The 25363-nt window shown below is 48.2% G+C and overlaps 1 protein-coding gene across 2 annotated transcripts in view; it reads right to left on the minus strand.

Annotated features, from left to right (window-relative positions):
• Positions 1-25363, minus strand: part of Gdi (GDP dissociation inhibitor) — a 181765-nt gene that overhangs the window by 107558 nt on the left and 48844 nt on the right. Inside the window, exon 1 of one of the 2 annotated variants that reach the window (XM_037414894.2) lies at positions 19664-20296. The exons of the other annotated variant lie outside the window; for it this stretch is intronic. Within the exon in view, the coding sequence (XP_037270791.1) occupies positions 19664-19708 (45 nt within the window). The 5' untranslated portion in view covers positions 19709-20296. Of the gene's footprint in view, positions 1-19663; positions 20297-25363 lie in introns of those variants that run through there. 2 annotated transcript variants of the gene reach the window in all.

Below are 25363 nucleotides of genomic sequence, written 5' to 3' on the forward strand. Positions count from 1 at the left end.
ATAGTGGCTAGCTGAACTATTTCGTGCAGTACAACCACACTACAAGTTCCTGTAGGGGCCTTTCTCCTACTACCTATGGCAGTTGCATGGTCAGCGCAATTTTACAAAAAAAAATATTCAATTTATAGAAAATGCACTTATTTACCTATTTCGAGTGTGTTTTACTCCCTCGCAGCTAGCAAAGCTTGAAACTTTTGCCATTACTAACTAGGAATGCTTCTTTAGTCTTTTTAACTAGCTAATTGCTAAGCCACATACGTTGCCAGATCTCTCATAAATACCACCGTATATCTTGCAGTAATAGTGACATTCTTAAGAAAAATTTATACCAATCCTAATTTTGTCTATTACTTTGGAATAAAAATTTCATGCTAAGTGATGACACATATATAAAGGGCAGACCATGATGTCTACAAAATGTTCATTATTTTTCTAAATTATATGGCTGCTAAGCAGTACGCAGAGCACAAGTTGCCTTCAAAAGGCTGCTACAGTATATATAATACTGGCCAAGTCTTGATATTCTATGTGTGAATTAGCATGTATGCGCTCTTCTGCGATTTGTTCATGCCTTTACGTGATGTGGTGTGTACTTTCCAGGGTAATTACAAAAATTAATGGCCCCTAATTAGCCAGCATGTACACTTGCACTTCGCTCATTACCTATATAACATCTGTAATTGAATTATCTTGACGTGGCCATGTACACTCCTCGTAAAAAAAGTTTCCGCGCCACACTTCCATACATATACATAGGATAGAGGCCTTGCAACTTTTGACCCTACCCCCTTCCCACCATCCCCCTGTACATGTACATATAAACACCCGTTCACTAAAAATTCAGTACTTTATTCAGTTTGAGTCAGCACTATCTACGTAATACTTTGCAAACTTACTAGGTGGTTAGTGCTTTTTCTGACAAGTAAATGGTTAAGATTTAGTTAAAGAATAAGCAGGCCTTTTTTCTAAAGATGCATGTTTAAACAAATCATGTTTTAATAATATTTAAGCTTAAATGCGTTAATGCTAGAATGACGACTTGGCAAATCGTCCGCGTAAGGAATCAGAGAGGCAACCACCTTCGTTACATGGATCGCCTGCTTTGACTGGCTACCCGTACCAATGATTTCAAAAGTCTATTCACTCTCTGTACAGTTCATCTTGTACAACAGTTCATCACACACACAGCTCACAGTTAATCGTGTACGAATGAGTTTCAGGCAAAGGCACCCATATGTGTAGGCATGGGGAACAGTATTGCAAAGAGAAAAAAAAGGGGGGGGGATTAATTTGTGGACGGGCTGTGCGGAAGCTCGTATATAAATGCTTGCAGTAAACACAATCATCGCACCAGCGTCAATATGCATCACAACATAGATAAGCACTTTTTCGAATATGCGTCCGAGCCGCCAAGAACAAAGTGAACGATGGGGAGACAGCAGGCGGCTGAGGCGCCACCGACGAGGGGCAAAACAGCACAAGGTGCAAGGTGTGTATGCTGCCACCGTATAGTAGAAGTGTGCACGGGCTTTGGGTAGTCCGAAAGTCCGAGCCCGGCCCGCAGGCTAGGTTTGGGCAGCCCGACATCTTTTCACCTCGAGCCCAGGTTGGGCTCAGGCTTCCTTGTTTATTCATCGGACTAGGCTAGGGCCTGGTAAAAAGCCAGAGTCAAGGCAAAATTATAGATAATGTGCCGGATTTGTGCTTCTTTATTTGTGTGCTTTCTTTAGAGGGTAGAAGTACACTTTTTTTTTGCGTCCTGCGAAAATTCGGCGCATCACATCACATCACATCACTTTAATACCTTAAAGACCCCCATGTAGGGGGTATTACATAAGGGGTGGGTTACAGGTAAATGTACACAGGTTTTCAAATGAAAATGTGCGTGGTGACCTTCTCTTTAAATGTTGATGGACACGTGATGGCTGGAAAATATTCAGCGAGCGATGCGACATTGATCACGGTACGCCTAACCAGGAGGAAGATAGCAAGAACATGTGTATACACTGAATAACCAGGCGCATTCTCTGAAACAATTTCGCGATTTTGGAAAAGAAAAGAAAACAACTCTCCAAAACATGCCAAACTAGCAAGAAAGATCTTGGCGATACCAGCTACAAGCACCAGCAGTGGGTGCAGCTTGCAGTGCTGCAGTATACCTTATGCAAGAATGACTCTCTCGATCGCAACCCGAATCCATGGACAACTTTAGTTTCTGCTCCATAATTTGTGAATGTTTTGTACTCAGGCAGGCTCCACATTTCGTAACAGTGAAAAAAACCACAGCATGTCCACCGAGTGAATGATGATGAGTGGGGCGAAGCGTCTGTCAGTGCATGCGTCTGATCGCTTTCGAGAGTGCAGACGGCATACGGGTAACACTGACGAGACGCGAGCCAAGGAAGCTGAGCGCAAGCATCTTCGCACGCACGCCGCTCTGCTTCCTCCATAGCCCACCAAATATCCGCCACGTATGGCGACTATCGAGGAGACAGAGAGGCACTCGTTCTCCGTGCACTCAGGCAAAGAGCACTCCAATCGGAGAGTAGCAGTACTTCAGAGTAACACCACAGAGTAACAGACAGAGTAACGCCATTTTGGAAATGATACGAGAAATGGTCATCCATTTCTTTTGCCTTCTTTTCTTTCTCAACTTTTCTCTGTTACACGTGATCAGTGACAAGGTTATACTAAGAGGAACTTTGCCCCTATGAAAAGCAGCTGCATGGAAGGACGGCACATTTTTTTCATTTTTCTGTTGCCAAGGGCTTTCTGCGTCACTGATCGAGTCGAGCCGGACCTTGGATACGACACGCCGGGCCAGGCTGCCTCTTCTCCGGCAAGCATCGAGCCCAGGCCGGGCCGAGCAGCGATAATGCGACCTGTGCACATCTCTACCGTATAGTTCCACAAGACGGATAACATGGAATAGAGCCGTGGTTAAGCAAAGGCTAGAGAAAAAATTTGGAGCAACACAGTCTATACAAGGACAGAATTGTACCTCTTGAGTTGCTTATAAATGTACCCTGCTTGTAATCAGCCAAGCCATTTTAAACTATTGCTTTATTGCTAAATTCCAGGGTCTGACCAACTAATGTTCGAAGCTTGAAAAGCAAGACATGAACGAAAATGTGCTCTGCTTTGAGAAAAAGGCGTACTTCCATTCCCATTCCATTTCGTGGAAAATGCACTTAATTTCTTTGATATGCCATTCCTCAAGCTTTGTAGCCATACCATTCCCAGATTGTGAAAATGCAGAACGACCACGGATTCATTACGATTCCGGAGTGGCAACTCCGCAACACTGCTCATGAGACACGCTGGCAATCGCAGTGCTCTCATGAGTACACTCGACAATTCTAATTTCGCCTAGTCTAGACGCCCACGGGCGGCGAGCAATCGCGGAGGCCATCACACCGCGCTCGGTAGCATGCACACCGTCTGGCAATAGAGAAGATCATGGAGTGATTGATATTTGCTCGGACCGGTGTAGCCACCCTACCAGCAGATTTTATTCCACAGTCAGCTGCCAAGGTGACGTCGCATTATCAAAGCATGTCGTTCTGTGAATAGACTGCTGAGAACGCATTTGGATGAGTTGCAGCAATGTGCAGTGACTTGCAGCTATAAAGCATTGTAATAAATTATATAGTTTCAGTGATGGCATGGACAACTTTCTTCTTGGAGCAGAGTGTGGAGCAGAAAAAAATGCCATCTTAAAACAGCTGTTGATGCTTTCAAAGCAGTTAGCAAAATATTCCTATCAAATTCTGGAATTTAAAGCCCAATTTCTAAGTATCGTAAATATTTATTAAACATAGTGCATACATATAAAGTTGCTCCAAATTTTAATACGCATATTGCCACATGGTTTGCTTGGGTGAGATCGAAGAGTGAAAGAGGACAAAGACGATCTCTCTGAGCCGCTGCTTGGCTAGTCGACTCAACGAGCCCATTGTATCAAGTTTGTCGTGAGTAACGTGACAAGACTGGTGGAGGTGCGGGGTACAACGTCTCACGATCCACCCGATGCACAAGACCCCGCCCAGCAGCTAAAACACAAGCCCTGCACCCGTAAAAACACTGCTGTTCATAGAATAAGCCGCCGCCAACGAGGCCTACCGCCTGAGACACCAACCACTGACGCAGCGACTATGACTTCGACACAAGATCCCGTGCAAGCTCCGACACCTTCCACGCCGATCTACTGCACCGTCCAGAACCCGCTCATGCCTAGCCCCTTTCACGGAGAGCAGCATGAAGATGTCAACGACTGGCTGAGTGAGTTCGAAAATGTCGCAGCGATCAATTACTGGGATGATGCCGCGAAGCTCCGGAACGTGTACACTTGCCTAAAAGACAATGCCAAGATGTGGTTTTTAAACAGGGATGATGTTCTGACATCTTGGCGCGAGTTCCAGCGTCGCCTCCTGGAGACCTACAGGAGTCCCGACCGCCGCGAACGGGCGGAGCGTGCACTACAATCACGCATCCAGATGCCCAACGAGACCACCTCGATTTACGTCGAGGACATGAAACGGCTTTTCAAGCGAGCGGATCCTGCTATGGCAGAAGAAAAAAAGTTGCGTCACCTCATGCGTGGTGTGAAGGAACAACTTTTTTTGCTGGTTTGGCGCGTAGTCCCCCCCAAAAGTGTTGCTGAGTTCCTTACTGACTGAAGCAGCAACAATGCAGCGAGTACTGCACCAACGGTCTGCCCTGTTTGACCGTCAAGTGAATGCTGCCTCAACTACCGAAATTTTCGCTACCCCTGGGAGCAAGAGCCCCGAATGAATTCGCGAGATCATCCGATCTGTCGTCCGGGAAGAAATGGAAAAGATGTACGGGACAAGGCAAATCGATGTTGGTTCTATCACCAGTGTCATCCGTGACGAGGTCCAGCAGGTCCTGCATGCCCATCGTTTTCCACCCACATTGGTTGATCCGGAAACGGCTCCTGTGTCTACTGACAGTCGCCTTCGTACGTACGCGGAAGCCTTGCGATCTGCCACTCCTCTTTCTGGTCAAGGAGTCCCGATCCCTCCAGTGCCGCACGTCCCGATCCAGACGGTGCCGCACGTCCCGATCCAGACAATGATGCCGTCAGTCGCGATTCAGTCAGCACACGCTGATTTGGACATCGATAGTCGCCGTGCACCTACGCGCAAGTCTGATTTTTGGCGTACACCAGACAGACGATCCCTCTGCTATCATTGCCGTGAGGTTGGTCACATTTACCGCGAATGCCCATACCGGCAACTTGGACTGCGCGGATTTTTTCCGTCCCCCCTCGTCCCCGAATTGGTCAAAGGCCAAGGAATATCGAAGGGTATCTCGCCCAACAGCGTGCACCCTTTACACGACGACAATCGCGGTCACCATTTTCAAGGAGACCCGCAGCCACTGGGCTACGTTTCGGGGTGACGGCATGGGAACGCTCCTTGAGCCCTTGTCGGGAAAACTGAAGGCAGCGGCCTTCGGGGGCAAGGTCGCTGGGACTCAAAGTGCGGAAGACCTCCCATCGACGCTTGCACGCAACGCCGAAGGCATTTCGTCAGAGAATAATTGCAGTACCGAAGAAACGCCGACATCCACATCTGAACCTAGTGACCGTGTGTGACTCGACATACCTGTGCTGATTGATGGTCTTCAGGTCAGTGCATTGGTAGACACCGGTGCAGACTATTCGATTATCAGCGGGAGGCTAGCGAAAGATCTCAGGAAAGTGATCACGCCGTGGAATGGAACGCGAATTCGAACAGCTGGAGAACACGTTGTAACACCGCTGGGTCGCTGTACCGCAAGAGTGAAAATTTGTGCGTCAACGTTTGTGCTCAGCTGCCTCGTTCTTCGCGACTGTTCGTGTCAGCTGATTATCGGCATGGGCTTCCTTCAGGAATACGGTGCCATCATAAATCTCCGTGAGCGCATCGTGACCTTCTCGACTCAAGGTGCAACAGATCGAGACGCTGATAACTGCCGTAGACCTGCGCTGTGTGTTGCAGACGACAGTGTGACGCTGCCACCTCGAGCAACTGTTCCCATTGAAGTCACTTGTGAAGACTTCTAAGACGGCGACGTGGTGGCTGAAAGCAACCTATCACTTCTGCTGCTCCGAGGTGTATGCGCCACCCGAAGTGTTGTGCGCGTCGGTGACGGACAGTCAACGATACTAGTTACGAACTTCAATTACAAGCACCGGCATCTTTTCCGCGGAACCACCCTAGCTTATGGAGACCCTGTTGCCTACGTCACGGAGCGCTTCGCGTCCGAGTAAACGCATGAGGATGAGGAATTTCTAGACCGCATCGACATTAATTCAACGCTGTCAGACGAGAGAAAAGCTGCACTTCATGACCTTTTAAGTGAGTTTCGATCTTGCTTCGCCTCTTCTTCTAAAGTCCGTCAAACACACCTCACGAAGCATCGAATTATTACCGACGATGACGTCCGCCCCATCCGGCAGCAGCCTTATCGCGTTTCTGCCAAAGAACGCGAGGCTATTCAGACACAAGTAAAAGAGATGCTCGATGACGGGATTATTCAACCATCCAGCAGCGCTTGGTACTCGCCAGTCGTTCTAGTAAAGAAAAAAGACTGAACGCTGCGATTCTGTATTGACTAATGAAGCTTAATAGCGTCACAAAAAAGGACGTCTACCCGCTTCCATGGGTCGACGACTCCCTCGACAGCTTACGACGCGCGAAGTATTTTTCGTCCATCGATCTAAAGAGTGGCTATTGGCAAATTGAAGTGGATGAACGATACCGAAAAAAAACGCTTTTGTGACTTCAGACGGACTTTACGAATTCCGAGTTCTTCCCTTCTGCCTCTGTTCTGCACCAGCCACTTTTCAGAGGATGATGGACACAGTTCTCGCTGGCTTGAAGTGGCAAAGCTGTCTTGTCTACCTCGATGATGTGGTCATCTTTTCCGAGAGCTTCGAAGAACATCTGAAGCGTCTGGGAAAGGTTCTGGAAGCCATTCGCACAGCTGAACTCACGCTGAAACCTCAATAATGCCATTTCGGCTATGAAGAGCTGAAATTTCTGGGACATGTCATTAGTGCGGATGGAGTGCGACCTGATCCAGACAAAACTGCTGCTGTCGCCGCCTTCCCTGTTCCATCAGATAAAAAAGCAGTACGCCGTTTCCTCGGCTTGTGCGCGTATTATCGCCGGTTTATCGCCAACTTCTCGAAGATAGCTGAACCTCTTACGCGACTCACCCGAGATGACGTGCCCTTTACTTGGGGTGCAGAACAAGATACAGCGTTCACAGAGTTACGACAGAGAATGCAAGCAGCCCCTGTTCTTGCCCATTTTGATGAGGACGCTGCTACAGAAATTCATACAGATGTCAGCAACGTCGGACTTGGCGCTGTCCCTGTGCAACGAGATGGCGGCGTTGAGCACGTGATAGCTTACGCCAGTCGTACTCTTTCTCGAGCTGAGACCAACTATTCTACGTCAGAAAAAGAATGCCTCGCAGTCGTGTGAGCGACGACCAAATTTCGGCCTTATCTCTACGGTCGTCCCTTCAAAGTAGTGACTGACCACCACTCGCTCTGCTGGCTGGCAAATCTCAGAGATGCATTCGGCCGTTTCGCACGGTGGAGTTTGCGTTTGCAGGAGTTCGATATTACGATTGTGTACAGGTCAGGGCGCAAACACGAAGATGCCAACGCCCTTTCTCGAGCACCTGTGGGGAACGCTGTCAGGGGCTCCAAAGATGATGCCTTTTTCGGAGCAGTTAGCGACTCCGAATTTATGTCAAAGCAGCGGGCAGACGACGAATTACACCCAGTCATTGATTCCCTGGAAGGCTGCAACTCTCAGGTCCCTCAACACATTGCTCGCGAACTGTCCTCTTTTTGTCTAAGAAGAGGCATTCTTTACAAGAAAAACGCCCTTGGTAGCGACAAAGTCTTCCTACTCGTTGTTCCTACCGACATGCGTGATGAAATCCTCTTTGCGTGCCATGACGAACCCAGGTCAGGACATTTGGGCTTTTCGCAAACTCTCGCCAGAGTACGCCAACAGTATTACTGGCCGCGACTATCAACTAGTGTACATCAATATGTGAAAGGCTGCCGTGAGTGCCAGCGCCGCAAGACTCCGCCTGTGAGACCCGTGGGCATGCTCCAACCGATCGCACCACCACGGACACCGTTTGACCTCGTGAGAATGGACCTTCTCGGGCCCATCCCTTTGTCGTCCTCTGGGAACAAATGGATTTGCGACAGATTATCTTACTCGTTATGCTGAAACAAAAGCATTACCCCGTGGCACGGCCTCTGAAGTCGCGCAGTTCTTCGCGCACCAAATCGTCCTACGGCATGGTGCCCCGTCATGCATGATTACGGACAGAGGGACGTCGTTTACAGCACGAATGATGGAGGACATTTTTAAACTGAGCTGCACAAGTCATCGAAAAACAACTGCTTATCACCCGCAATCCAATGGACTGACAGGATTAACAAGACCATAGTGGACATGCTGTCAATGTAGTGGACGTACAACACAAAACCTGGGACTAGATTCTTCCATACATCACGTTTGCTTACAATACGGCAACGCAAGAAACAACGCGATTTCCGCCTTTCCGACTTGTTTACGGGCACAACGTGCGAACCATGCTCGATGCTATGCTTCCGTGCGACCAAAGCAATGAACTTGCTCAAGACGCTGAGCAATACACTCAATACGCCGAAGAAGCTCGTCAGCTAGCTCGCATAAACACCAGTCACCAACAAGATGCAGACGCACGACGTTACAACCTCCGCCATCGAAATGTCACCTACCACCCTGAGGACCGAGTGTGGGTGTGGATCCCTGTCCGGCGACCAGGCTTATACGATGATGATGATGATATATGGTGTTTTTTGGTGCAAGGGCCATTTGATGGCCAAAGAGCGCCAGTTCATGAGACAAGGAATGTGGATAATGATTGTGATTAGCAGCTGTATAAAGGCCATAAAATTCCCCGCAGTGAGGCGGGTAAAAACATACAAGTAATAAAACCATGACCATGCCGTGAAATGTGTGTGTGGTGTGAATAGGTGACAAAAGTTGGTGATAATGTAAAACGATGGTGGACATGTATGGCATTAGCACAAGTACCTCACTCGTTCATACCCTTGCGTCCAAGGGCAAGTACCTCACTCGTTCATACCCTTGCGTCCAAGGGCCGTGAGGCAAGTGCTTTCCTGTGTAGTCACCGCAGCAAAAACCTCCCTGGAGAGGTCGTGCTACGGGATGCCCGGGTATATGATATGAAAATTATGAATTTCTTTTAAAAACGCTAACAATGATTTATGACTAAAAAGCGGTTCCCTACAAACGAACATTGCAGGGTATAAAGGTATATGTTGTCGGTAGGGTAATGGAAAATGCTGTTTTCTTAGAGTTTCTAATTGTTTACATTGGATTAAAACGTGAAGGACTTTTGATGCCTCACCATGTTTGTCACACAATGGTGGATCGCCACCGGACAAAAGATGTATGTGTGTCGTGTATGTGTGTCCTATCCTGAGTCTCGTAAGTATTACCTCTGTATGACGCGATTTTGATACTGACAGCCAATGACCAAGGTGTGGCTTAATAACGTGTAGTTTGTTTTGTGTGTGTGTTTCCCACTTGCTCTGCCAGTAGTCCCTGAGGTTTCGTTTCAGAGACGGCTTAAGATCAAGGGCCGGGATTAATATGGGTGTAGGGGTAGTGCTTTTGTGGACGGATGCAGCGAGCTGATCCGCCCTCACGTTGCCTTGGATCTCACGGTGCCCTGGCACCCAGCACACTACAACATGTTGTTTGAGTGTGTAGAGTGTGCACAAAATGGAGTAAAGTGAGACAAGGACCGGGTTTTTTTGTTTTTTAAGACTGTGCAGAGCCGTTACCACACTGAGGGAGTCTGTATATATTACTGCTTTTTGTATTTGTAATTGTTTGATGTGTTTAGCTGCCACAAGTATCGCGTAAGCTTCCGCTGTGAAGATACTTGTGCGTGGATATAGAGGGCCAGCATCCGAAAAAGATGGGCCGACAGGCCTGTTTTGAAACAGAATGTAGGTCGACATATCATTAATAGTAGAGTATGTGAGGTGCTTCTTGTCTGCTTTCACCTTAAGAAAATATACAAAGGACATGTAAGTTTTCTGTAGATGAAGCGACCATTCATTTGACTCAACGTAAAGGCTTTCTACAGGGCTGGTGCGAAAAGCACCCGTAGAAAGGCGGATGCCCAAATGGTGCACGGGGTCCAGCATCAAAGCACTTTGAGTTGCAGACTGATAAACTGCCCCATAATCTAAGCGGGTGCGAATGAGGCTTCGATACAGATTCATGAGGCATTGCCTATCACTACCCCAAGTAGTAAGTGACAACACTTTTATAACATTCATGGCTTTTAAACATTTTGTTTTTAAATACTTGATGTGCAGTACGAAGGTCAACTTGTTGTCCAAGATTAAGCCTAAGAATTTATGCTCGGCTTTGACAGACAGACGTTGCCCATTCAGTCGAATGTCAGGTTGAGAGTGCATGCCTCTCTTTCGAGAGAACAAGACACACATGCTTTTTTGTGGGTTAAGTCGGAATCCGTTTTCATCTGCCCATTTGGAGACCTTGTTTAAACCCAGCTGAACCTGCCGCTCACACATTGCCAAGTTGCATGACTTGAAGCCAAGCTGGACGTCGTCGACATATGTACAATAGAACATATTGCGAAGGATGGACAAGTGCAAGGAATTCATTTTGATGAGAAAAAGTGTGCAGCTAGGTACACCACCTTGTGGCACGCCTGTTTCCTGGACAAATGTTTGGGAAAGAACCGTGCCCACTCGGACACGGAATGTCCGGTTTGACAGGTAACTTTCGATTATGTGAAACATTCTTCCGCGCACGCCAAGATGGGACAGGTCTCTTAGAATTCCAAAACCCCATGTTGTATCATAAGCCTTTTCGATATCGAGGAACACGGAGAGAAAATATTGTTTATGGACGAAGGCGTCTCTGATCTGTGTCTGGTTACGAACAAGGTGGTCTGTGGTGGATCTACTTTCTCGAAACCCGCACTGAAATGGGTCGAGCAAATTGTTTGTTTCAAGGATATGTACAAGTCGGCAGTTTATCATTTTTTCGAAGACTTTGCACAAGCAGCTTGTAAGTGCAATAGGCCTATAACTTGAAGCTAAAGAAGGGTCCTTGCCCTCTTTCAAAATTGGAATAATAATAGCCTCTTTCCAGGAGGTAGGGATAGTGCCAGAAGACCAGATAGCATTGTACAAACAAGGTAAGGTTTTTCGTATTTCGGCTGGTAGGTTTTTTAACATTCCATACACCACACGGTCAGAACCTGGGGCAGTACTGCAGGAGTTTAGAGATGTTCGGAGCTCAGCTAGACTGAAAGCTTGGTTATACGCCTCGTATCTAGTGGAATTGTGTTCGAGTTTCTGCTTTTCTATTCTTGTTCTGTATTTTTGGAAAGTGTCAGTATATTGGGACGAGCTGGATACTTGTTCAAAGTGTGCACCGAGGAAGTTTGCCTGATCTTCCAAGGTATCACCCTGAGTGTTTACGAGTGGAAGTGTGTGTACTTGTTTTCCTGCTATCCTACCGACCATGTTCCAGACTTTAGCCTCCTGTGTGTATGAAGTGATCCCTGACAAAAACTTCTGCCAGCTTTCTCTTCTGGCCCGCCGACGCGTTCTCCTGCCTTGAGACTTTATTTTCTTAAAGCTCTCAAGGTTTTCCGCTGTCGGCGAGTTGCGCAGCAACCTCCATGCCCTGTTCTGTTCCTTTCGCGCATTATGACACTCTGTGTTCCACCATGGGACGTGTCGTTTGCCGGGCATTCCAGATGTTTGCGGTATGCACTTGGCTGCTACGTCAGTTAGAAAAGCTGTGAAGTACTGCACAGCTTCATCTATGTTTAACCTACATATGTCTGTCCAACTCAAACGTGTAGTGTTGTGGAACTGTTCCCAGTCTTCTTTGTTTATCAGCCATTTGGGAACATGTAGAGGACATTCATATGTTGTTTGCGAACTCAACACTACAGGAAAATGGTCACTACCATATAGATTATTTATGATTTTCCATTTCAGTAGAGGTAGGAGTGAAGGTGATACGATGCCGAGGTCTATAGACGAGTAAGTTTTGTTGGCAACGTTATAGTATGTTGGCTCTTTCCTATTCAACAAACAGGCACCGGAAGAGAAATTGTTCAATGAGACGACCTCGTGCATCACAGCGAGAATCGCCTCACAGTCCACTATGTGCATTTCGGTCTCCAAGAAGCAAATAAGGTTCGGGCAGTTCGTCTATTAAAGACTGGAATTCACGTCTTTCAAGACGGTGGTGGGGAGGTACATACAAAGAGCAGATGGTGACGAGTTTGTCTAAAAGTACCACTCGAACAGCCACCGCCTCGAGGGATGTCTGGAGTGGTAAATGCGTACACGCTACTCCTTGGTTAATAATAATGGCTACGCCACCGGATGACGCTACAGCATCATCTCGGTCCTTTGGGTATGTGACGTAAGCACGTAAAAAAATTGTATTAGAGGATTTTAGGTGTGTTTCCTGTACACACAGCACTTGAGGTGAGTGTTTGTATGAAAGCTCTCGGACGTCGTCGAGGTTTTCAAGCAGTCCTCTGACGTTCCAATGTATAATTTGTGTTTCCATATTGGAAGTAAAGTAGTGCTGTGTATACGTTAAGGGAGTGACTTGTTTAAGCTTAAAGGTCGAGCTCAAATAACAGGGCTACTATCAGGCCCTGTTATGAGCTTTTTAGTTCTCTTGGCGCGCTCCAGAGAGCCGCGCCGCTCTTTTGGCACCAGGGGTGCCGCCGTATCCATTGCCTCCTCGGAGGCACTCGATGGCCGCTCATGCGAGCTGGTTTTCGAAGCTTGGGCCTCGCCTGGCGAGGTGAGGCCTTGAGACCCGAGGACCCTGGAGTCTCTGGTCTCTGTTCAATAGTAGGCGGAGTACACTCAACTACTGCCGCCTTGGGGGCAGGCGCCACAGCCAATGGCTCGCTCTGCGCAGGCCGAAGGAGTGGCGAGGGCTGGTGCGACGCTTCCCCCTGGCGCGCCGCATCAGCATATGTGGGGCCATAAAATGGCGACTCTTTTTCTTGCTTCTTTAAATGTAATGTTTTCTTTTATCTTTAAAGTGATGATCTCTTTTTCTTTTTTCTAGAAAGAACAGGAACGTGAGTACGCGGCATGATTACCGCCACAGTTCACACAGTGTGCAGGTGCTTCGCAGTTGTCGGGCGCATGGCCCACGACTCCACACAGAGCACAAGTTTTCCGGCCACGACAGCTTTGCGAGCCGTGGCCATATCTCTGACATTGGAAGCAACGGCGGGGGTTGGGAATATATGGCCTCAAGGTTGTCTTTGTGTACCCAGTCTGGTTTCCGGCAAATCGCTCGAAGCAAAGGTCAGTACTAAGTGTTTGGTTGGGATTTCCTTTTGATCTCTTCTGATCTTAATACGCTGTACGTTTGTCACGTTCTGGCTCTTGCATCCTTCCAGAAGTTCAGGTTCGGTCAGGTCAAGCAAATTTACGTGCGATACGACCCCGCGAGATGAGTTCATGGACCTGTGTGGCGTAATACTGATGGGTGTGTCTCCAAACGTTGTGAGTATGTTCAGTTTATCGAATTGGTCTTTGTCACATATCTCAAGGAGTAGATCTCCGCTGGCCATTTTGGTAACCTTGTACCCGGCACCGAGAGTTTCGGTTAAGCACCTAGCCACTATGAAGGGGGATACAGTTCTGGCTTGCTTATTAGTTTTTTCGCAGTGTATAACGTGGAAATGAGGAAATATCTGTCTTGGCCGGATGAAAAAAATTGATATCTTCGGTGCGTACCCGCTTTGAGGAGGCACGATCACTAAGTAAAGGGAATGCTTTGTGCATGCTAATTGTATGTTGTTCAGAAGCGTTGGCGGCCACCCACCACGGAGCCCAACAAGGGGACGCTGCAAGTTTGCGGATGCTGAAAGCTTGCAGACGTCAGCCGTACAACTCTGCTATAACCCAATGCGCCTAGGCCAAGGTAGGCTATTTGCACAGGGTTAACCCTTGCCGCCGAGAAAATTGGAAGTAAGCAGAAGAGAGAAGTAGACAGGAAAGCTAAAAAAGTAAGAAAGACGAAGATGTAGGGAGAGAGAGATAGGAAAAGGCGACTGCCGATTTCCCCTGGGTGGGTCAGCCCAGGGGTGCCGTCTACGTGAAGCCGGGGCCAAAGGGGCGTGTTGCCTCTGCCACAGGGGGGGGGGGGGGGGGGGGGCTTAATGGTCTAATCACCCAGCGTCGGCTCAACTCCCAGGATCCCCTTTTCCCCGGACACGGCAAAGCCACGCACGGCTGGCTAAGCGTGGGAGGGAGTAGAAACTCCCCCGTTAGCTGGGGTCCGTGGCGTCGCTACACACCAAACGCCTACTTGCACAGGCGCCCCTGCGGGGTGACCAGGCTTACCCGAAAAACTCCAAAGCCGTTATTTTGGACCTTACAAGGTTCTTAGACGAGTCACAGTTGTTACCTACGAGGTATTTCCGGACGGCGCAGCGTCTTCTCGTCGACAGCTTCGACCCGAAACCGTGCATGTCGTTCGGCTGAAGCCCTACTTCACACAGTAGCCCTTGTGGTTTCACATGCTACGACATGCCTTGACTTTGCGTTGCTGCTGCTGTTTGCGTTCTCCTGTGTTTTTATGCCTTTTCTTTTTGCGCTTGGCGCAAGCGTTGACGAAACTTCCTCATTTGCGCTGCGAGTACTGGCACTCTCCCTCCTTTGGTTCTCTATATCTGCGTGTGTATGCCTTCATTTTTTTTTACTTACGAGCATCGAGTCGATGCTTTCAAAGGGGGGGGGGGGGGGGACTATTGCCACATGGTTTGCTTGGGTGAGATCGAAGAGTGAAAGAGGACAAAGACGATCTCTCTGAGCCGCTGCTTGGCTAGTTGACTCAACAAGCCCATTGTATAAGTTTGTTGTGAGTAACGTGACAATTAAGCTAGTGGATGATCAATGAACACTTAAGAAGAGCTACATGTATTTAAAATACCAGCAATTGTGGTAGAAGTAATACAAAAGTGATAAATCTGGGCACTACACAAAGGTACTACATGCAATTGCCACCAAAGCAGCAAATGTGTAATCGATACAATATCAAAGCAATGTTATTTTCATATTTCACCACAATAGCCACCATCAAAAATTTCAAAAAAAAAAAAACATCTAAACATGCGCTTCATATGCCAGTTCTTATGGCACAAGTAAGGTCAAAGCAGTGGTCAATGTATTAAACTGCACATCAAGGCTGTCATAGTTAGTAATCAGTAAGCTATTGAACTAATCTTGTACCCCTGTCACACGGGCACTTAAAAGTCTTAAGTAAGCGGTCTTTTTCCGAAAAGGAGTTCCTGACAGCAGACACACGGCACAGAGCGAACTCTTTTTCAGAAGCGGTCTTTTTCGTAAACGAAGTTCGTCGATCTCTTTTACGTCTCCGAATGAGTAGCCTCGAAACCAGTGGGCGCCAGCAATTTTCGAGTGGTGCAAAAAAAAAGAGCGAATGCTTATTTTTCTGTCACCAAAACTCTTTGTAAAAACAAATTTCATATCCTGCAGAAGGTGTAATGAACTCTTTTAATGGTTATTTCCTTTTCTACTCTCGTAAGCAGCTACAACGCGTCGGCAATATCACGTGGCGACGCTCGGTCTCGCACCGCGCCATTTTGCACAAGCGAGGAAAGCGTGGCAGTCGTGTGTTTGCCCGTCATTCAAGTGGTCAAGCTTGTATAGGGTAATGCCGACTCGCTTGTCAGGAGTGATGGTTTCACGCATGCTGGTGCACTGTCTTGCGAGCTCACTGCGCAAGCTCTCCACAATGAAACGAAAGGTGGACGGGTACACTCGTCGAAAAGATTGCATGAAGTTCTGCTCAGCGAGGTACAGTTCCCTCGAACCACCTCTCGTTTCGTCTGAAGGCCCAGATCGATCGATCGCAGGCCTTCTCCGACAGCTCCAGTGCGCACAGCAACGAATTGAACAGCAGTTGCTGCTTGATCCTCTCCTTGGCGGCTTTTGCAGGGTCTGCCTCGCTTTCCAAAGAGAGAAGGCAGGCCGTGAGGCTTGCAATCCTCACTTTTTCTTCTGTACGGTCGCCCATAACGTGTCGAGAGCAGCGAAAAACAAATACGGTAAATAAAAGCCCAGTGGTGCCAGACGGACTTGTGCACGTCGCTAGTTATGGGAATGCTTCCTTAACTAGTGCAACAAACTTTCACGTTGGTGTTTCTTCATCTCTTACTCTTAAATTTATTTGAAGAAACGAGCAGTGCAACAAGCCTTTAATTTGTACATCGTGATACACCGTTTAATTTTCATTGCTTTCTCTTTTAACTACTAGCGCCATGCTTTTGCTAGCGTCTTCGAACGAAAACTCTAAAAGGAGATCGTTGCTGCCGTGTGTCTGCATCGTAACACCTTTTTGTTAAAAGTCTTTCAACTTCGTAAAAAGACCGCTTACTTAAAAGACTTTTTGCGCGCCCGTGTGACACAGGTACTGCATGCATTTCGCCAAAATAGTCTGCCTGTAAGACACAAATACAAAACTAAACCAGACATATATCGACAATGCTAGTACGTGTGCAATTATCAAAATATCCTAGCAACCTCTAGTATACATAGCATTCTGTGATGCCACTTCTGCCGTTGTTGCCCTCTCCCACCATGCCCAGGTACCTACCTGGGTATCTACAGCAGTTTGTGTGCTGCAGCACTGTTTGTTGCAGGCTTGTCGTCTGTTGCTGTGCGTAATGTTGGAAGGGAAGCAGTGTGGTTTTTTGTTGTCACACTTTAACATGCTCAACAGATCAGGAAGGTTTCGCTCGACAAGATGTGCGACACGTCGACCTATACAGAGTTTTCATCAACAGCGATGCCACCGCGCAGTCCGGGAGCCCACCACAACCTACAAGGGCATATTATCTCGCTTTCGCTACAAATAGCGTGGCCTAAGAACAACTGACAGCTTTGAAGTATCTCAAGCTGCAGTTTTAAGAGTAGATGAGCAAAGCAAAGCTGCTCTCATCGAAAATGAGTCATCGCGCAGAGCTAAGCAAGTTAACAAGATATATAATACCAATAATAATAATTTTATTATAATTCTCCAACCCACCACACCGAAATAGCTCGTTCAGCGCAGCTCCCAAAGAGTTTTAAACAACACTGATGTTGAGGCTCTTCGATTGGAATTTGTGGAAGCAGCCAAGGGAAAAAAAGTTGTGATGTAAAGACTTGGGCAAGATGCGTACTGTGGTAATGCCAGTCACTTTTTATTTTACTTTACAGTGCAGCTATTTTACTGTACAGTGGAGTCCCTGAAAATGATGGAGACTGTTTTAGGGAATCAATCGACCAATGTACCAATAGAACCTGACCCCCCAACTTGAACCGATCAGAATGTTAATCTACTGGAGACTTATTTGCGCTATGCTTCAAACCGCGAATGAGCAAAAATTTGTTCCACATCTGTTTTCACAGTTTGTTTCAATGCAGTAGCCAAATTCCCACGATCATCATCATGATTTCAATTACCTCCCTGCCGCGCTAATTGTGAATGCAGTGGTCGCGGACAAGTTTTGTAGGTAGAGTAATCATGGTAAAATATCTGTTTTCAGGTATGCGCTTGAATATAGCCCTTACCCTTGGTGAAGTTACATCTGAAGATGTAAATATCATTAAGGTTTTCCAAGTCGTTTTTTTTTTTTTTAAATCGGCGCCAGCCAAACACGTGGGTGCTTTTCGGAAAATCACGGTGTGAGTTCTCAATTTTATGTAATAACTTTTGGCAGAGATACTTTAAACACCCAACGTACTGCTGCCTCTTTGTCAGCTGCTAAATCAACTTGCCTCACCAGCAGCTAACAATTGCTCAAACTTGCACCGCAAGGCAAAACTGAACGGGCACAAGCACGAAGAAAATATGGCAGTGGTCGGCAACATAAGCAGTATAGGAACGTGGGCATGACGGTGCCACATTCCAGAAGTGACAAAGGGGTTCTTCATGACGTACGTGCACACCATGTATACAAGCTGCATACTAAATGTTGGCATAGATTGTTTTTGTTTTCATTTAGGCTCACTGGATGATCACACCACAATTAAAGTTCACTGTTTTCAGTATTGCAGTGTCATTTGGAACAGGTTCAGAGCAGTTACTAACGAATATTACACTTTGGAGCAGCATTTCTCTTTTGGAGCAGTTTGGAGTGGAGTAGCACGTCCATCACTGCAGTTAACGCAGAGCTCAAATCAGTCTGTAAATGACCCTTTTAAGACTTGGTCCAACCAGCCGAATGTGTTGGTACAGAAAGATCTAAACTGGGTCCTTTTAATTGTCACTTGTTTTCAGCTGTTTTGGTGATATTCACTGTGGATGGGTGCAGTGTTCCAAGAAAATTATTCCTCAACCTAAGCCTCAGTCAAATGCCATACATGCAGATTTTCCGTAGGTTAGCATGCCTCTTTCTCTCAAGAAATCAGCAGCACGTTTTTTTTTTTTGTGTGTGTGTGTGTGTGTGTGTGTGTGTGTGTGTGTGCGTGCGTGTGTGTGTGTGCAAGTGTAGAAGCATCGGCGAGTTTGGTTTCATTCACGACAGCTTATTTCACTGCGCGCGACCATAGAACAAAAAAAAATAAAGTAAAGTAGAAAAAGTCCTCCGACTGATCTTTATTTCGCTAAATATACTACAAATAGAGAGAGAGGCAAGGGGTTAACACGGGTCCACGATTGTTCTACAACCCGGTCAGTGCAAGGGACACAGCTGTCGCCGAATCTGTCTTTTCAGCTTGCGACCTGTGCCTTGCGTCACACGTACTACAGACTGCAGTCCTGCAATGAATGCCCCTGCATCACATCGCGCACGTTATTTTGGCGCTCACGCAGACGGTCGCTAACACACCCGCCAGTCTAACCGATATATCCACACGTCAGTGGCATCGAATAACGCCGCCTTTTTTTCTACCAGTCTTTACCATGCTCGCATGCTGTTAAATAGGCCTTATTTTTTTTTTTTTTTTTTTGCAGGTGGGCCTTTGAAGCCGCATACATATGGCACGCAACCGACCCAATGACCACTGAGTATAAGAATGCGTGCCCGAAACGCGAGTGCGTCCAGAACAGCCACGGAGCACGAGCGCATCTGTCACGCCGCGTCCCGTCAGCTTAGCGAGGCGGCGAGAGGCCCCGTGTGGCCGTCGACTCGATCGTTGGGAGAGAGCCGCTCCAATGGCCTGTCTCCAAGCAGCTGTCAAATAGTCAGTCGACGATCGCGCTAGGCCTACGCACTCGCAGCTGCCAGCCGGCACACCTGACAAATGTCGGTCAAGCTACGTGGAGCACTCAGAGAGGCGCTATCGTATTTCAGAGTAGCCTGCCAAACGAGCGCCTCTTCGGGTCTGCTCGGACGGTATTCTTTGTCCGACACGACGGCAGCATTTGAAGCTAACCGCACGGCCCCGCCGTCAGTGGCTAGGTCTGCAAAGGGGTGTAGCACAGCCTCCTAGGCCTAACGAGGGGAGCCGGCACCTCGGGAAGCAGGAAAACACCCCACCGATTTAACATCACACGGAGCTCACCTTCAGCCCAGTGCCTAGAACAATGGCGTCATACTCTTCATCCATGGTTACAAGAAGGGCGGGCGGCGCACGAAAAACAAACACTGGGCACACGCTCGACGACGACAACCACTACCTGCGACTACTGCGCCTCGGACAACGACGACGACGGACGGTCACAGACGGCGTTGAGGAGCGAGGGCACTAACTGTCGCCACTGCTCATAGCACCTGCTGCGACAAGTCGTTCATCCGCGCGCATCACGAAAGTAGTTCGAGCATTCACTTTGATTTTTACCTACCATACAAGAGTTTCGGAGCGCACAAAGAATGTATATGCGTGATATTTCTGGCACAGAGAAAAATCCCACCCGCCATATTTTGTAGTTCTTTGTTTGTGTGTGGTTTTGTATTGTATCTTCACCAGCTGTTGTGAGAGCAACGTCGGCCTGTGAACATATGAACACCGGTAGTTTTGTAGCACTGCGCTCAAGCGGCATCGTCACAGAACACCTACCAGTTTGGCATCGTCACAGTCGTCATGTTTGGCGAGGCCCAGAGTATCCTAAGCGTTACGTTGTTTATTAAATGCAGCAACGCGTGTATGCTTGCTAGCCAGTATTTGTGCACAACCTAATAGATGATTGATAATATTTCCTCCCTCTGACGCACTGGTAGGAGTGTGGCAGCTTGGGCTAGTTGGTATGGCATGACGATAGTTATAGCGCGAGAACAAAACGACGACACAGAGACAAGAAGGACGTCTTTCATGTCCTTCTTGTCTCTGTGTCGTCGTTTTGTTCTCGCGCTATAACTATCGGCACTGGTGGGGTCACGGTAGATACTGCGAAACGTGCGCTTGTGGGAACGTCGCTCGCAAAAGACAGAAATAGTGAATTAAAATATTGTCAACGTTACATGTAGTGGTGCCAAGCAGAAAACACCCAGCTGCGCAAAGCCTGAAGGTTCAGCGGAGCTGGGTGGCCTTCCTTGCTCCTATTTTTTTTCTTTGTCTCTCTGTTTAATGTTGTGCTTATTTCTTGATGTCCTTACGTATTTCTGTTACACGGTCGATTGATCTTTTATCTACAGTAATGAAGTCAAAAGAACATAACCAGTCAAGAAGATCAGGAACGAAGCTTGGTGCGAAATCTACTACCGGCGCCATCATCTAGAGCATGCAGTTTCATATCCGTTGTTCCACACTGCGTTGTTTATACAATAATACCGAGAGACAAGAAGAAAAGAAAAACTATTCCATGCCTTGAGAGGCATCTGGCGCTGATATATCACAGAATGCTGCGATCGTGAACCCCCCATCATGGCCTCCGAGATGGCGAACGCGCAGCGGGTTTGTCTTCGGTCATCCCATTGTGTGAAACAAGAAACTCTGGCTGTGTTCCAATTCTTAGACAGCACGTAGACAGTCTATGCAGACTGCTCAGAAAACAGCACCGAGCAGGTGTTCTGTGACTGGTACTTTGCAGTGAATGGTTTAATTTTCCATCGTGCCTTCACTTTAGCCACCAATCAGATAACCTCCTTCTAGTTAATTCTACCCGCTTCAAGTCTATTTTGCCCTCCCTATCTCTAAACATCAGTACTTTGAAAAACTCTGCACCATCATCCTGAAGAGAAAGAAGAATCCGAAGTGTGCGAACGCTTCCACTGCGGCTGTCGCAAGTGTTAGCTAACTAGCCATCAGCGGCTCCGGGCCCTGACGGTGTTAACTCGTTCATGTTGAAAATGGTGCATAAAGGGTGCCAAGAATACCTATTGGTATTCACACTGAAGCCCCGGAAGCCCCACACAAAAGTGGCTCCTGCGCTGCACGGAAGTGACGTCACTTCAAATATTGTTACCTAAAGCTAGGTAAATGTGTAAATTGTTTAAGTGTAATGCGTTAAACCTACAAACATTTTACTAAACAAGTGTTTAATGACTCGTTAGCCTAGGTTTGTTATTCAAATACATATTACAAGTATCTTAAATACAGGGGGCGCCATGGACGCTGCGGCTGCGAAATGTAAACACTGCGAGATAGTACCCGCCGGGCCGCCACTGATCTCCAGCACCCGCCTGCGATGTGTTAGGTGGTGAAAACTCCGACGAAATCGTGGCCATGGCCTAGGCCACTCCCAAGGAGGACTGGAGTGTCGTCGTTGCTTCATGTGATTGCTGGAAGCTTAGTTGAACCTGGTGGTTGCAGCTAGCGCGGCCGTCCACAGCGCTGCAGCTTCATCAGTATGATGTGCGGATTACAGTTGTTGGACTTACTACTGAAGTGGTTCTTAAGAGAAAGGAAGAGAAAAGTGATGCCCGTTATTGTCTGCTTCAGTGAGCGACACCGCCACAGAGCTCACAAAGGGATGGGGGTAAGGAGGGATAAAAGGGTAGAAGTAAAGGTATAGGAAAGAGGAAGAAGAAGCAACAACAAACTGAGGGGATAGGAGAGACAGGAAAGATGGAAGAACGGTCACTGGAGTCCGAGGACGGGGTACACTTGCGAGAGATGTTGTCGGCGTCTGTAGATGGCGTAGAGCAGGTCCAGTAGGTCAGAGCTGCGCTGTCACCGAAGACAGCCGGCGACAGGAGGTGACGTAGGGCCAGCCCAGTCGGCCAGAGCTACGATGACGCCGAAGGTCGCGAGCGCGCGGGCGCACAACCGGTCGGCACGAAATCCAGGGAGCGACTCGACCAAAAAGTTACTACATTTTCTAGATTGCAATGCCAAGCGTGGTGTTGTCAAAGGTGAAAGTGTTTTGCTGCCTTGTTTTGCTTGTCGCGAAGGACAAGGTCGACGATGAAATAAATGCTTTCGCACAGTTCACGTGTGACTGACCGGACGCACATGCGTGAAACCCCAGTGCGTCGGCGAAGTGTTCATACGATGGATGGAAACAACTTTATTGTAATGTTCTTACGAAGCCTGTGATCTCCGAAGGCCAGAGCTACTGCATTGCCGTCTGTTTTGTCAAGTTCATTCGTTCAAGCTCATTCGTTGCTACGTGAATGCTCCCGTGCTGTCACAGGCCGCGCGTGTTATTGAGCAAGGCAGACAAGCTGTTTTGTAGTTAGATAGGCTAACGCCGTCGGCACTTGCCCTTGGGCATTGTTTATCAAGTGCTGATCGCCTAGAACATTGCGGTGACACGTCAGTATTTTTAAAGAAAGCGTCCTGCCGGTTACCTCGTCAGGTGATGGTACACTGAGCGACATAAAAAAGTTGCCCGAGACTGCGTTGCAGTGCACCTTTCTGTCATCAAAACTTTGATAAACCGTGGAAATCAACATTCCTGACACCTGTGCCGAAGAAACCAATGGAGCCAGCTGCATTCGAGTTTTTTTTTGCGTCTCGCCGATTAAGAGCACTAATTCGCAAAACACTTCATCATAATAAATATAGTCAAACCTGCAAGAGTCATCGAAGATCCAATATTAAAGCGCCTGTGGACAGGACCACCACCAGCAGCAAGTCGGGCTAATGAGGAGGCGCAAATGGTAAAACAATACATGCGTGAACAAAAAAAAAGAGAAAGTATCGATAACTGCACTGGGACTTGAACGACCGACCTCACCAATTGATGTGTTGCTTTACCAACTACGCCACAGCTGCCCTTTTTTCTTTTTTTTTTCTTTAATGAATGACATTATTACCAGTAAAGTACACAGAACATACTTCATCAGAAGTCAGGCAAACACACACAAGCGTCAAGAACGGGAAGCCACTCCGGAACGGGGTCAAAAGTCTCGACAACACTGCGCACTTGAGCAGCTGCTTCTCGGAAGACAGATCTCGTCGACCGTGGTGGCTCGGCGTGTCTATCGATCATGCGACTTTTCCATAATGAATAAAGTGTAGTGGGGAATTCGCAAGGCACTGACTAGTGGGACCATCTCTCTCGGAGTGCGAAGCGGGAGTGTGTGCACGAGCTGTAGACGCTGGACGGCTCGAGCATTTCTGTTCCTACCGGCTGCCTGGCGTCTCTATTAAACTCCCTTGCAAAGTGGTGGAAGTGTGCTGGGTACGCAAACCTGGAACTTCGAAGCCGGAAGCTGCCCACTGCATCAACAATGCCTGATCAGACGACCGAGCAAGGCACCCCCCTGCAGAGCACGGCCCAATCTCAACTGGTCATCGTACCTACCACCCTGCGCCAACGGGATCCCCCCTTCTTCAGCGGCACCGAGGCACCGAGGACCAAGATGTGGAAAACTGGTTGCAGCTGTTTGAAAAGGTGAGCGCCGCAAACAAGTGGGACGACCCCTCGAAATTGGAGTACGTCCCATTTTATCTCAAAGACGTCGCCAGCCTGTGGTTCACAAACCACCGTACGGAATTTACCACTTGGGCCGCGTTCAAGACCACCCTTGCAGCTGTGTTCGATCGCCCCGCAGTGCGCAAGCTGCGTGCTGAACAGCGCCTACGCGGACGAGCGCAAAGGCAGGGCGAAAACTTCACTAGCTACATTGAAGATGTTATCGATTTATGCCGGCGCTTTAACCCTGAGATGACCGAGCAAGAAAAGATCAGGCATACCTTGAAAGGAATAGACGATGATGCCTTTCAAATGTTGCTGGCAAAGGGCCCAAGTACCGTATCCGAACTTGTAACCTTGTGCCAGAACTTGGAAGAGATTCGCAAGCAACGTGCATTAGTTCGGAGGTCAACGACAGCAGACGACTCTCTCGCTTCCCTGGCCGTCAGTGGTGACAGCACCCTGCTGGAGCAGATAAAAGTATATGTACGTGAAGAGGTCGCACGACAGCTTTCGTGTCTCTCGTATCTGCCGACCACCGAAGCACCAACGAACCGTCTAACGCCGACAATCAGACAGGCTATTCAGGAGCAGGTCTCCGAGGCGTTGCCATTACCTACGCCTGCCTCTCCATCAACACCTGTTGCCGCACCACTGACTTATGCGGCCGTCGCGACAATGCCTCCGCCTCGTCTGCCATTGTACACGCCACAACCTGTGCGACCTTCTACCGCGCCGTTTCCAGCTACACAGCAGCATGCTGGAAATCCTTGGCGCACTGCTGACAACCGGCCGATATGCTACTTTTGCGGGATTCCAGGTCACGTTGCGCGTCTATGTCGTCGGCGCTTCGCAGCTAATACACCAAGATACCCTGACTACTCGTTTCGGCCTTCATGCCACGCGCCTCACGTGTCACCTGAAGTCCACGAACGCGATGCGCAAGCTGCTTCCGGCACCCGAACCTCCGCTTCTCGATGTTCTACTTCCCGCTCACCTTCCCCTTCACCAAGTCGTCGTTCCGTGTCGCCTATGCGTCGACGACCCACCTCCATTGAGACGGAAAACTAACTGCCGCAGCTCCGGAGGCTCGAGCTGCGTCATCGTGTAATTGTTTAAGTCCTCGCCTGTCTCCCGCCAATCTTATCGATGTAATCGTCGAAGGTGTACGAACACTTGCACTCATCGATACCGGTGCCGCGATATCTGTGATTAGCCAAAGACTCTGCCGCTCTCTTCGTAAAGTGACGATGCGTTCTCCCGTAGTTTCTTTGAGCACTGCGAGCGCCCAACAAATTGAGCCCGTCGCGGCTTGTACGACAAAAGTGGTTATTCGAGACGTGTTGTACATCATTGAATTTCACGTGTTGGCTTCATGTTCCCACGATGTCATCCTAGGATGGGATATCCTATCACGTCATCACGCCGTCGTGGACTGCGCTCGGCCCGGAGTGGAGCTGTTA

The sequence above is a fragment of the Rhipicephalus microplus genome, unplaced genomic scaffold (assembly GCF_043290135.1).
Source record: "Rhipicephalus microplus isolate Deutch F79 unplaced genomic scaffold, USDA_Rmic scaffold_13, whole genome shotgun sequence".
Taxonomy (NCBI): Eukaryota; Metazoa; Arthropoda; class Arachnida; order Ixodida; family Ixodidae; genus Rhipicephalus; species Rhipicephalus microplus.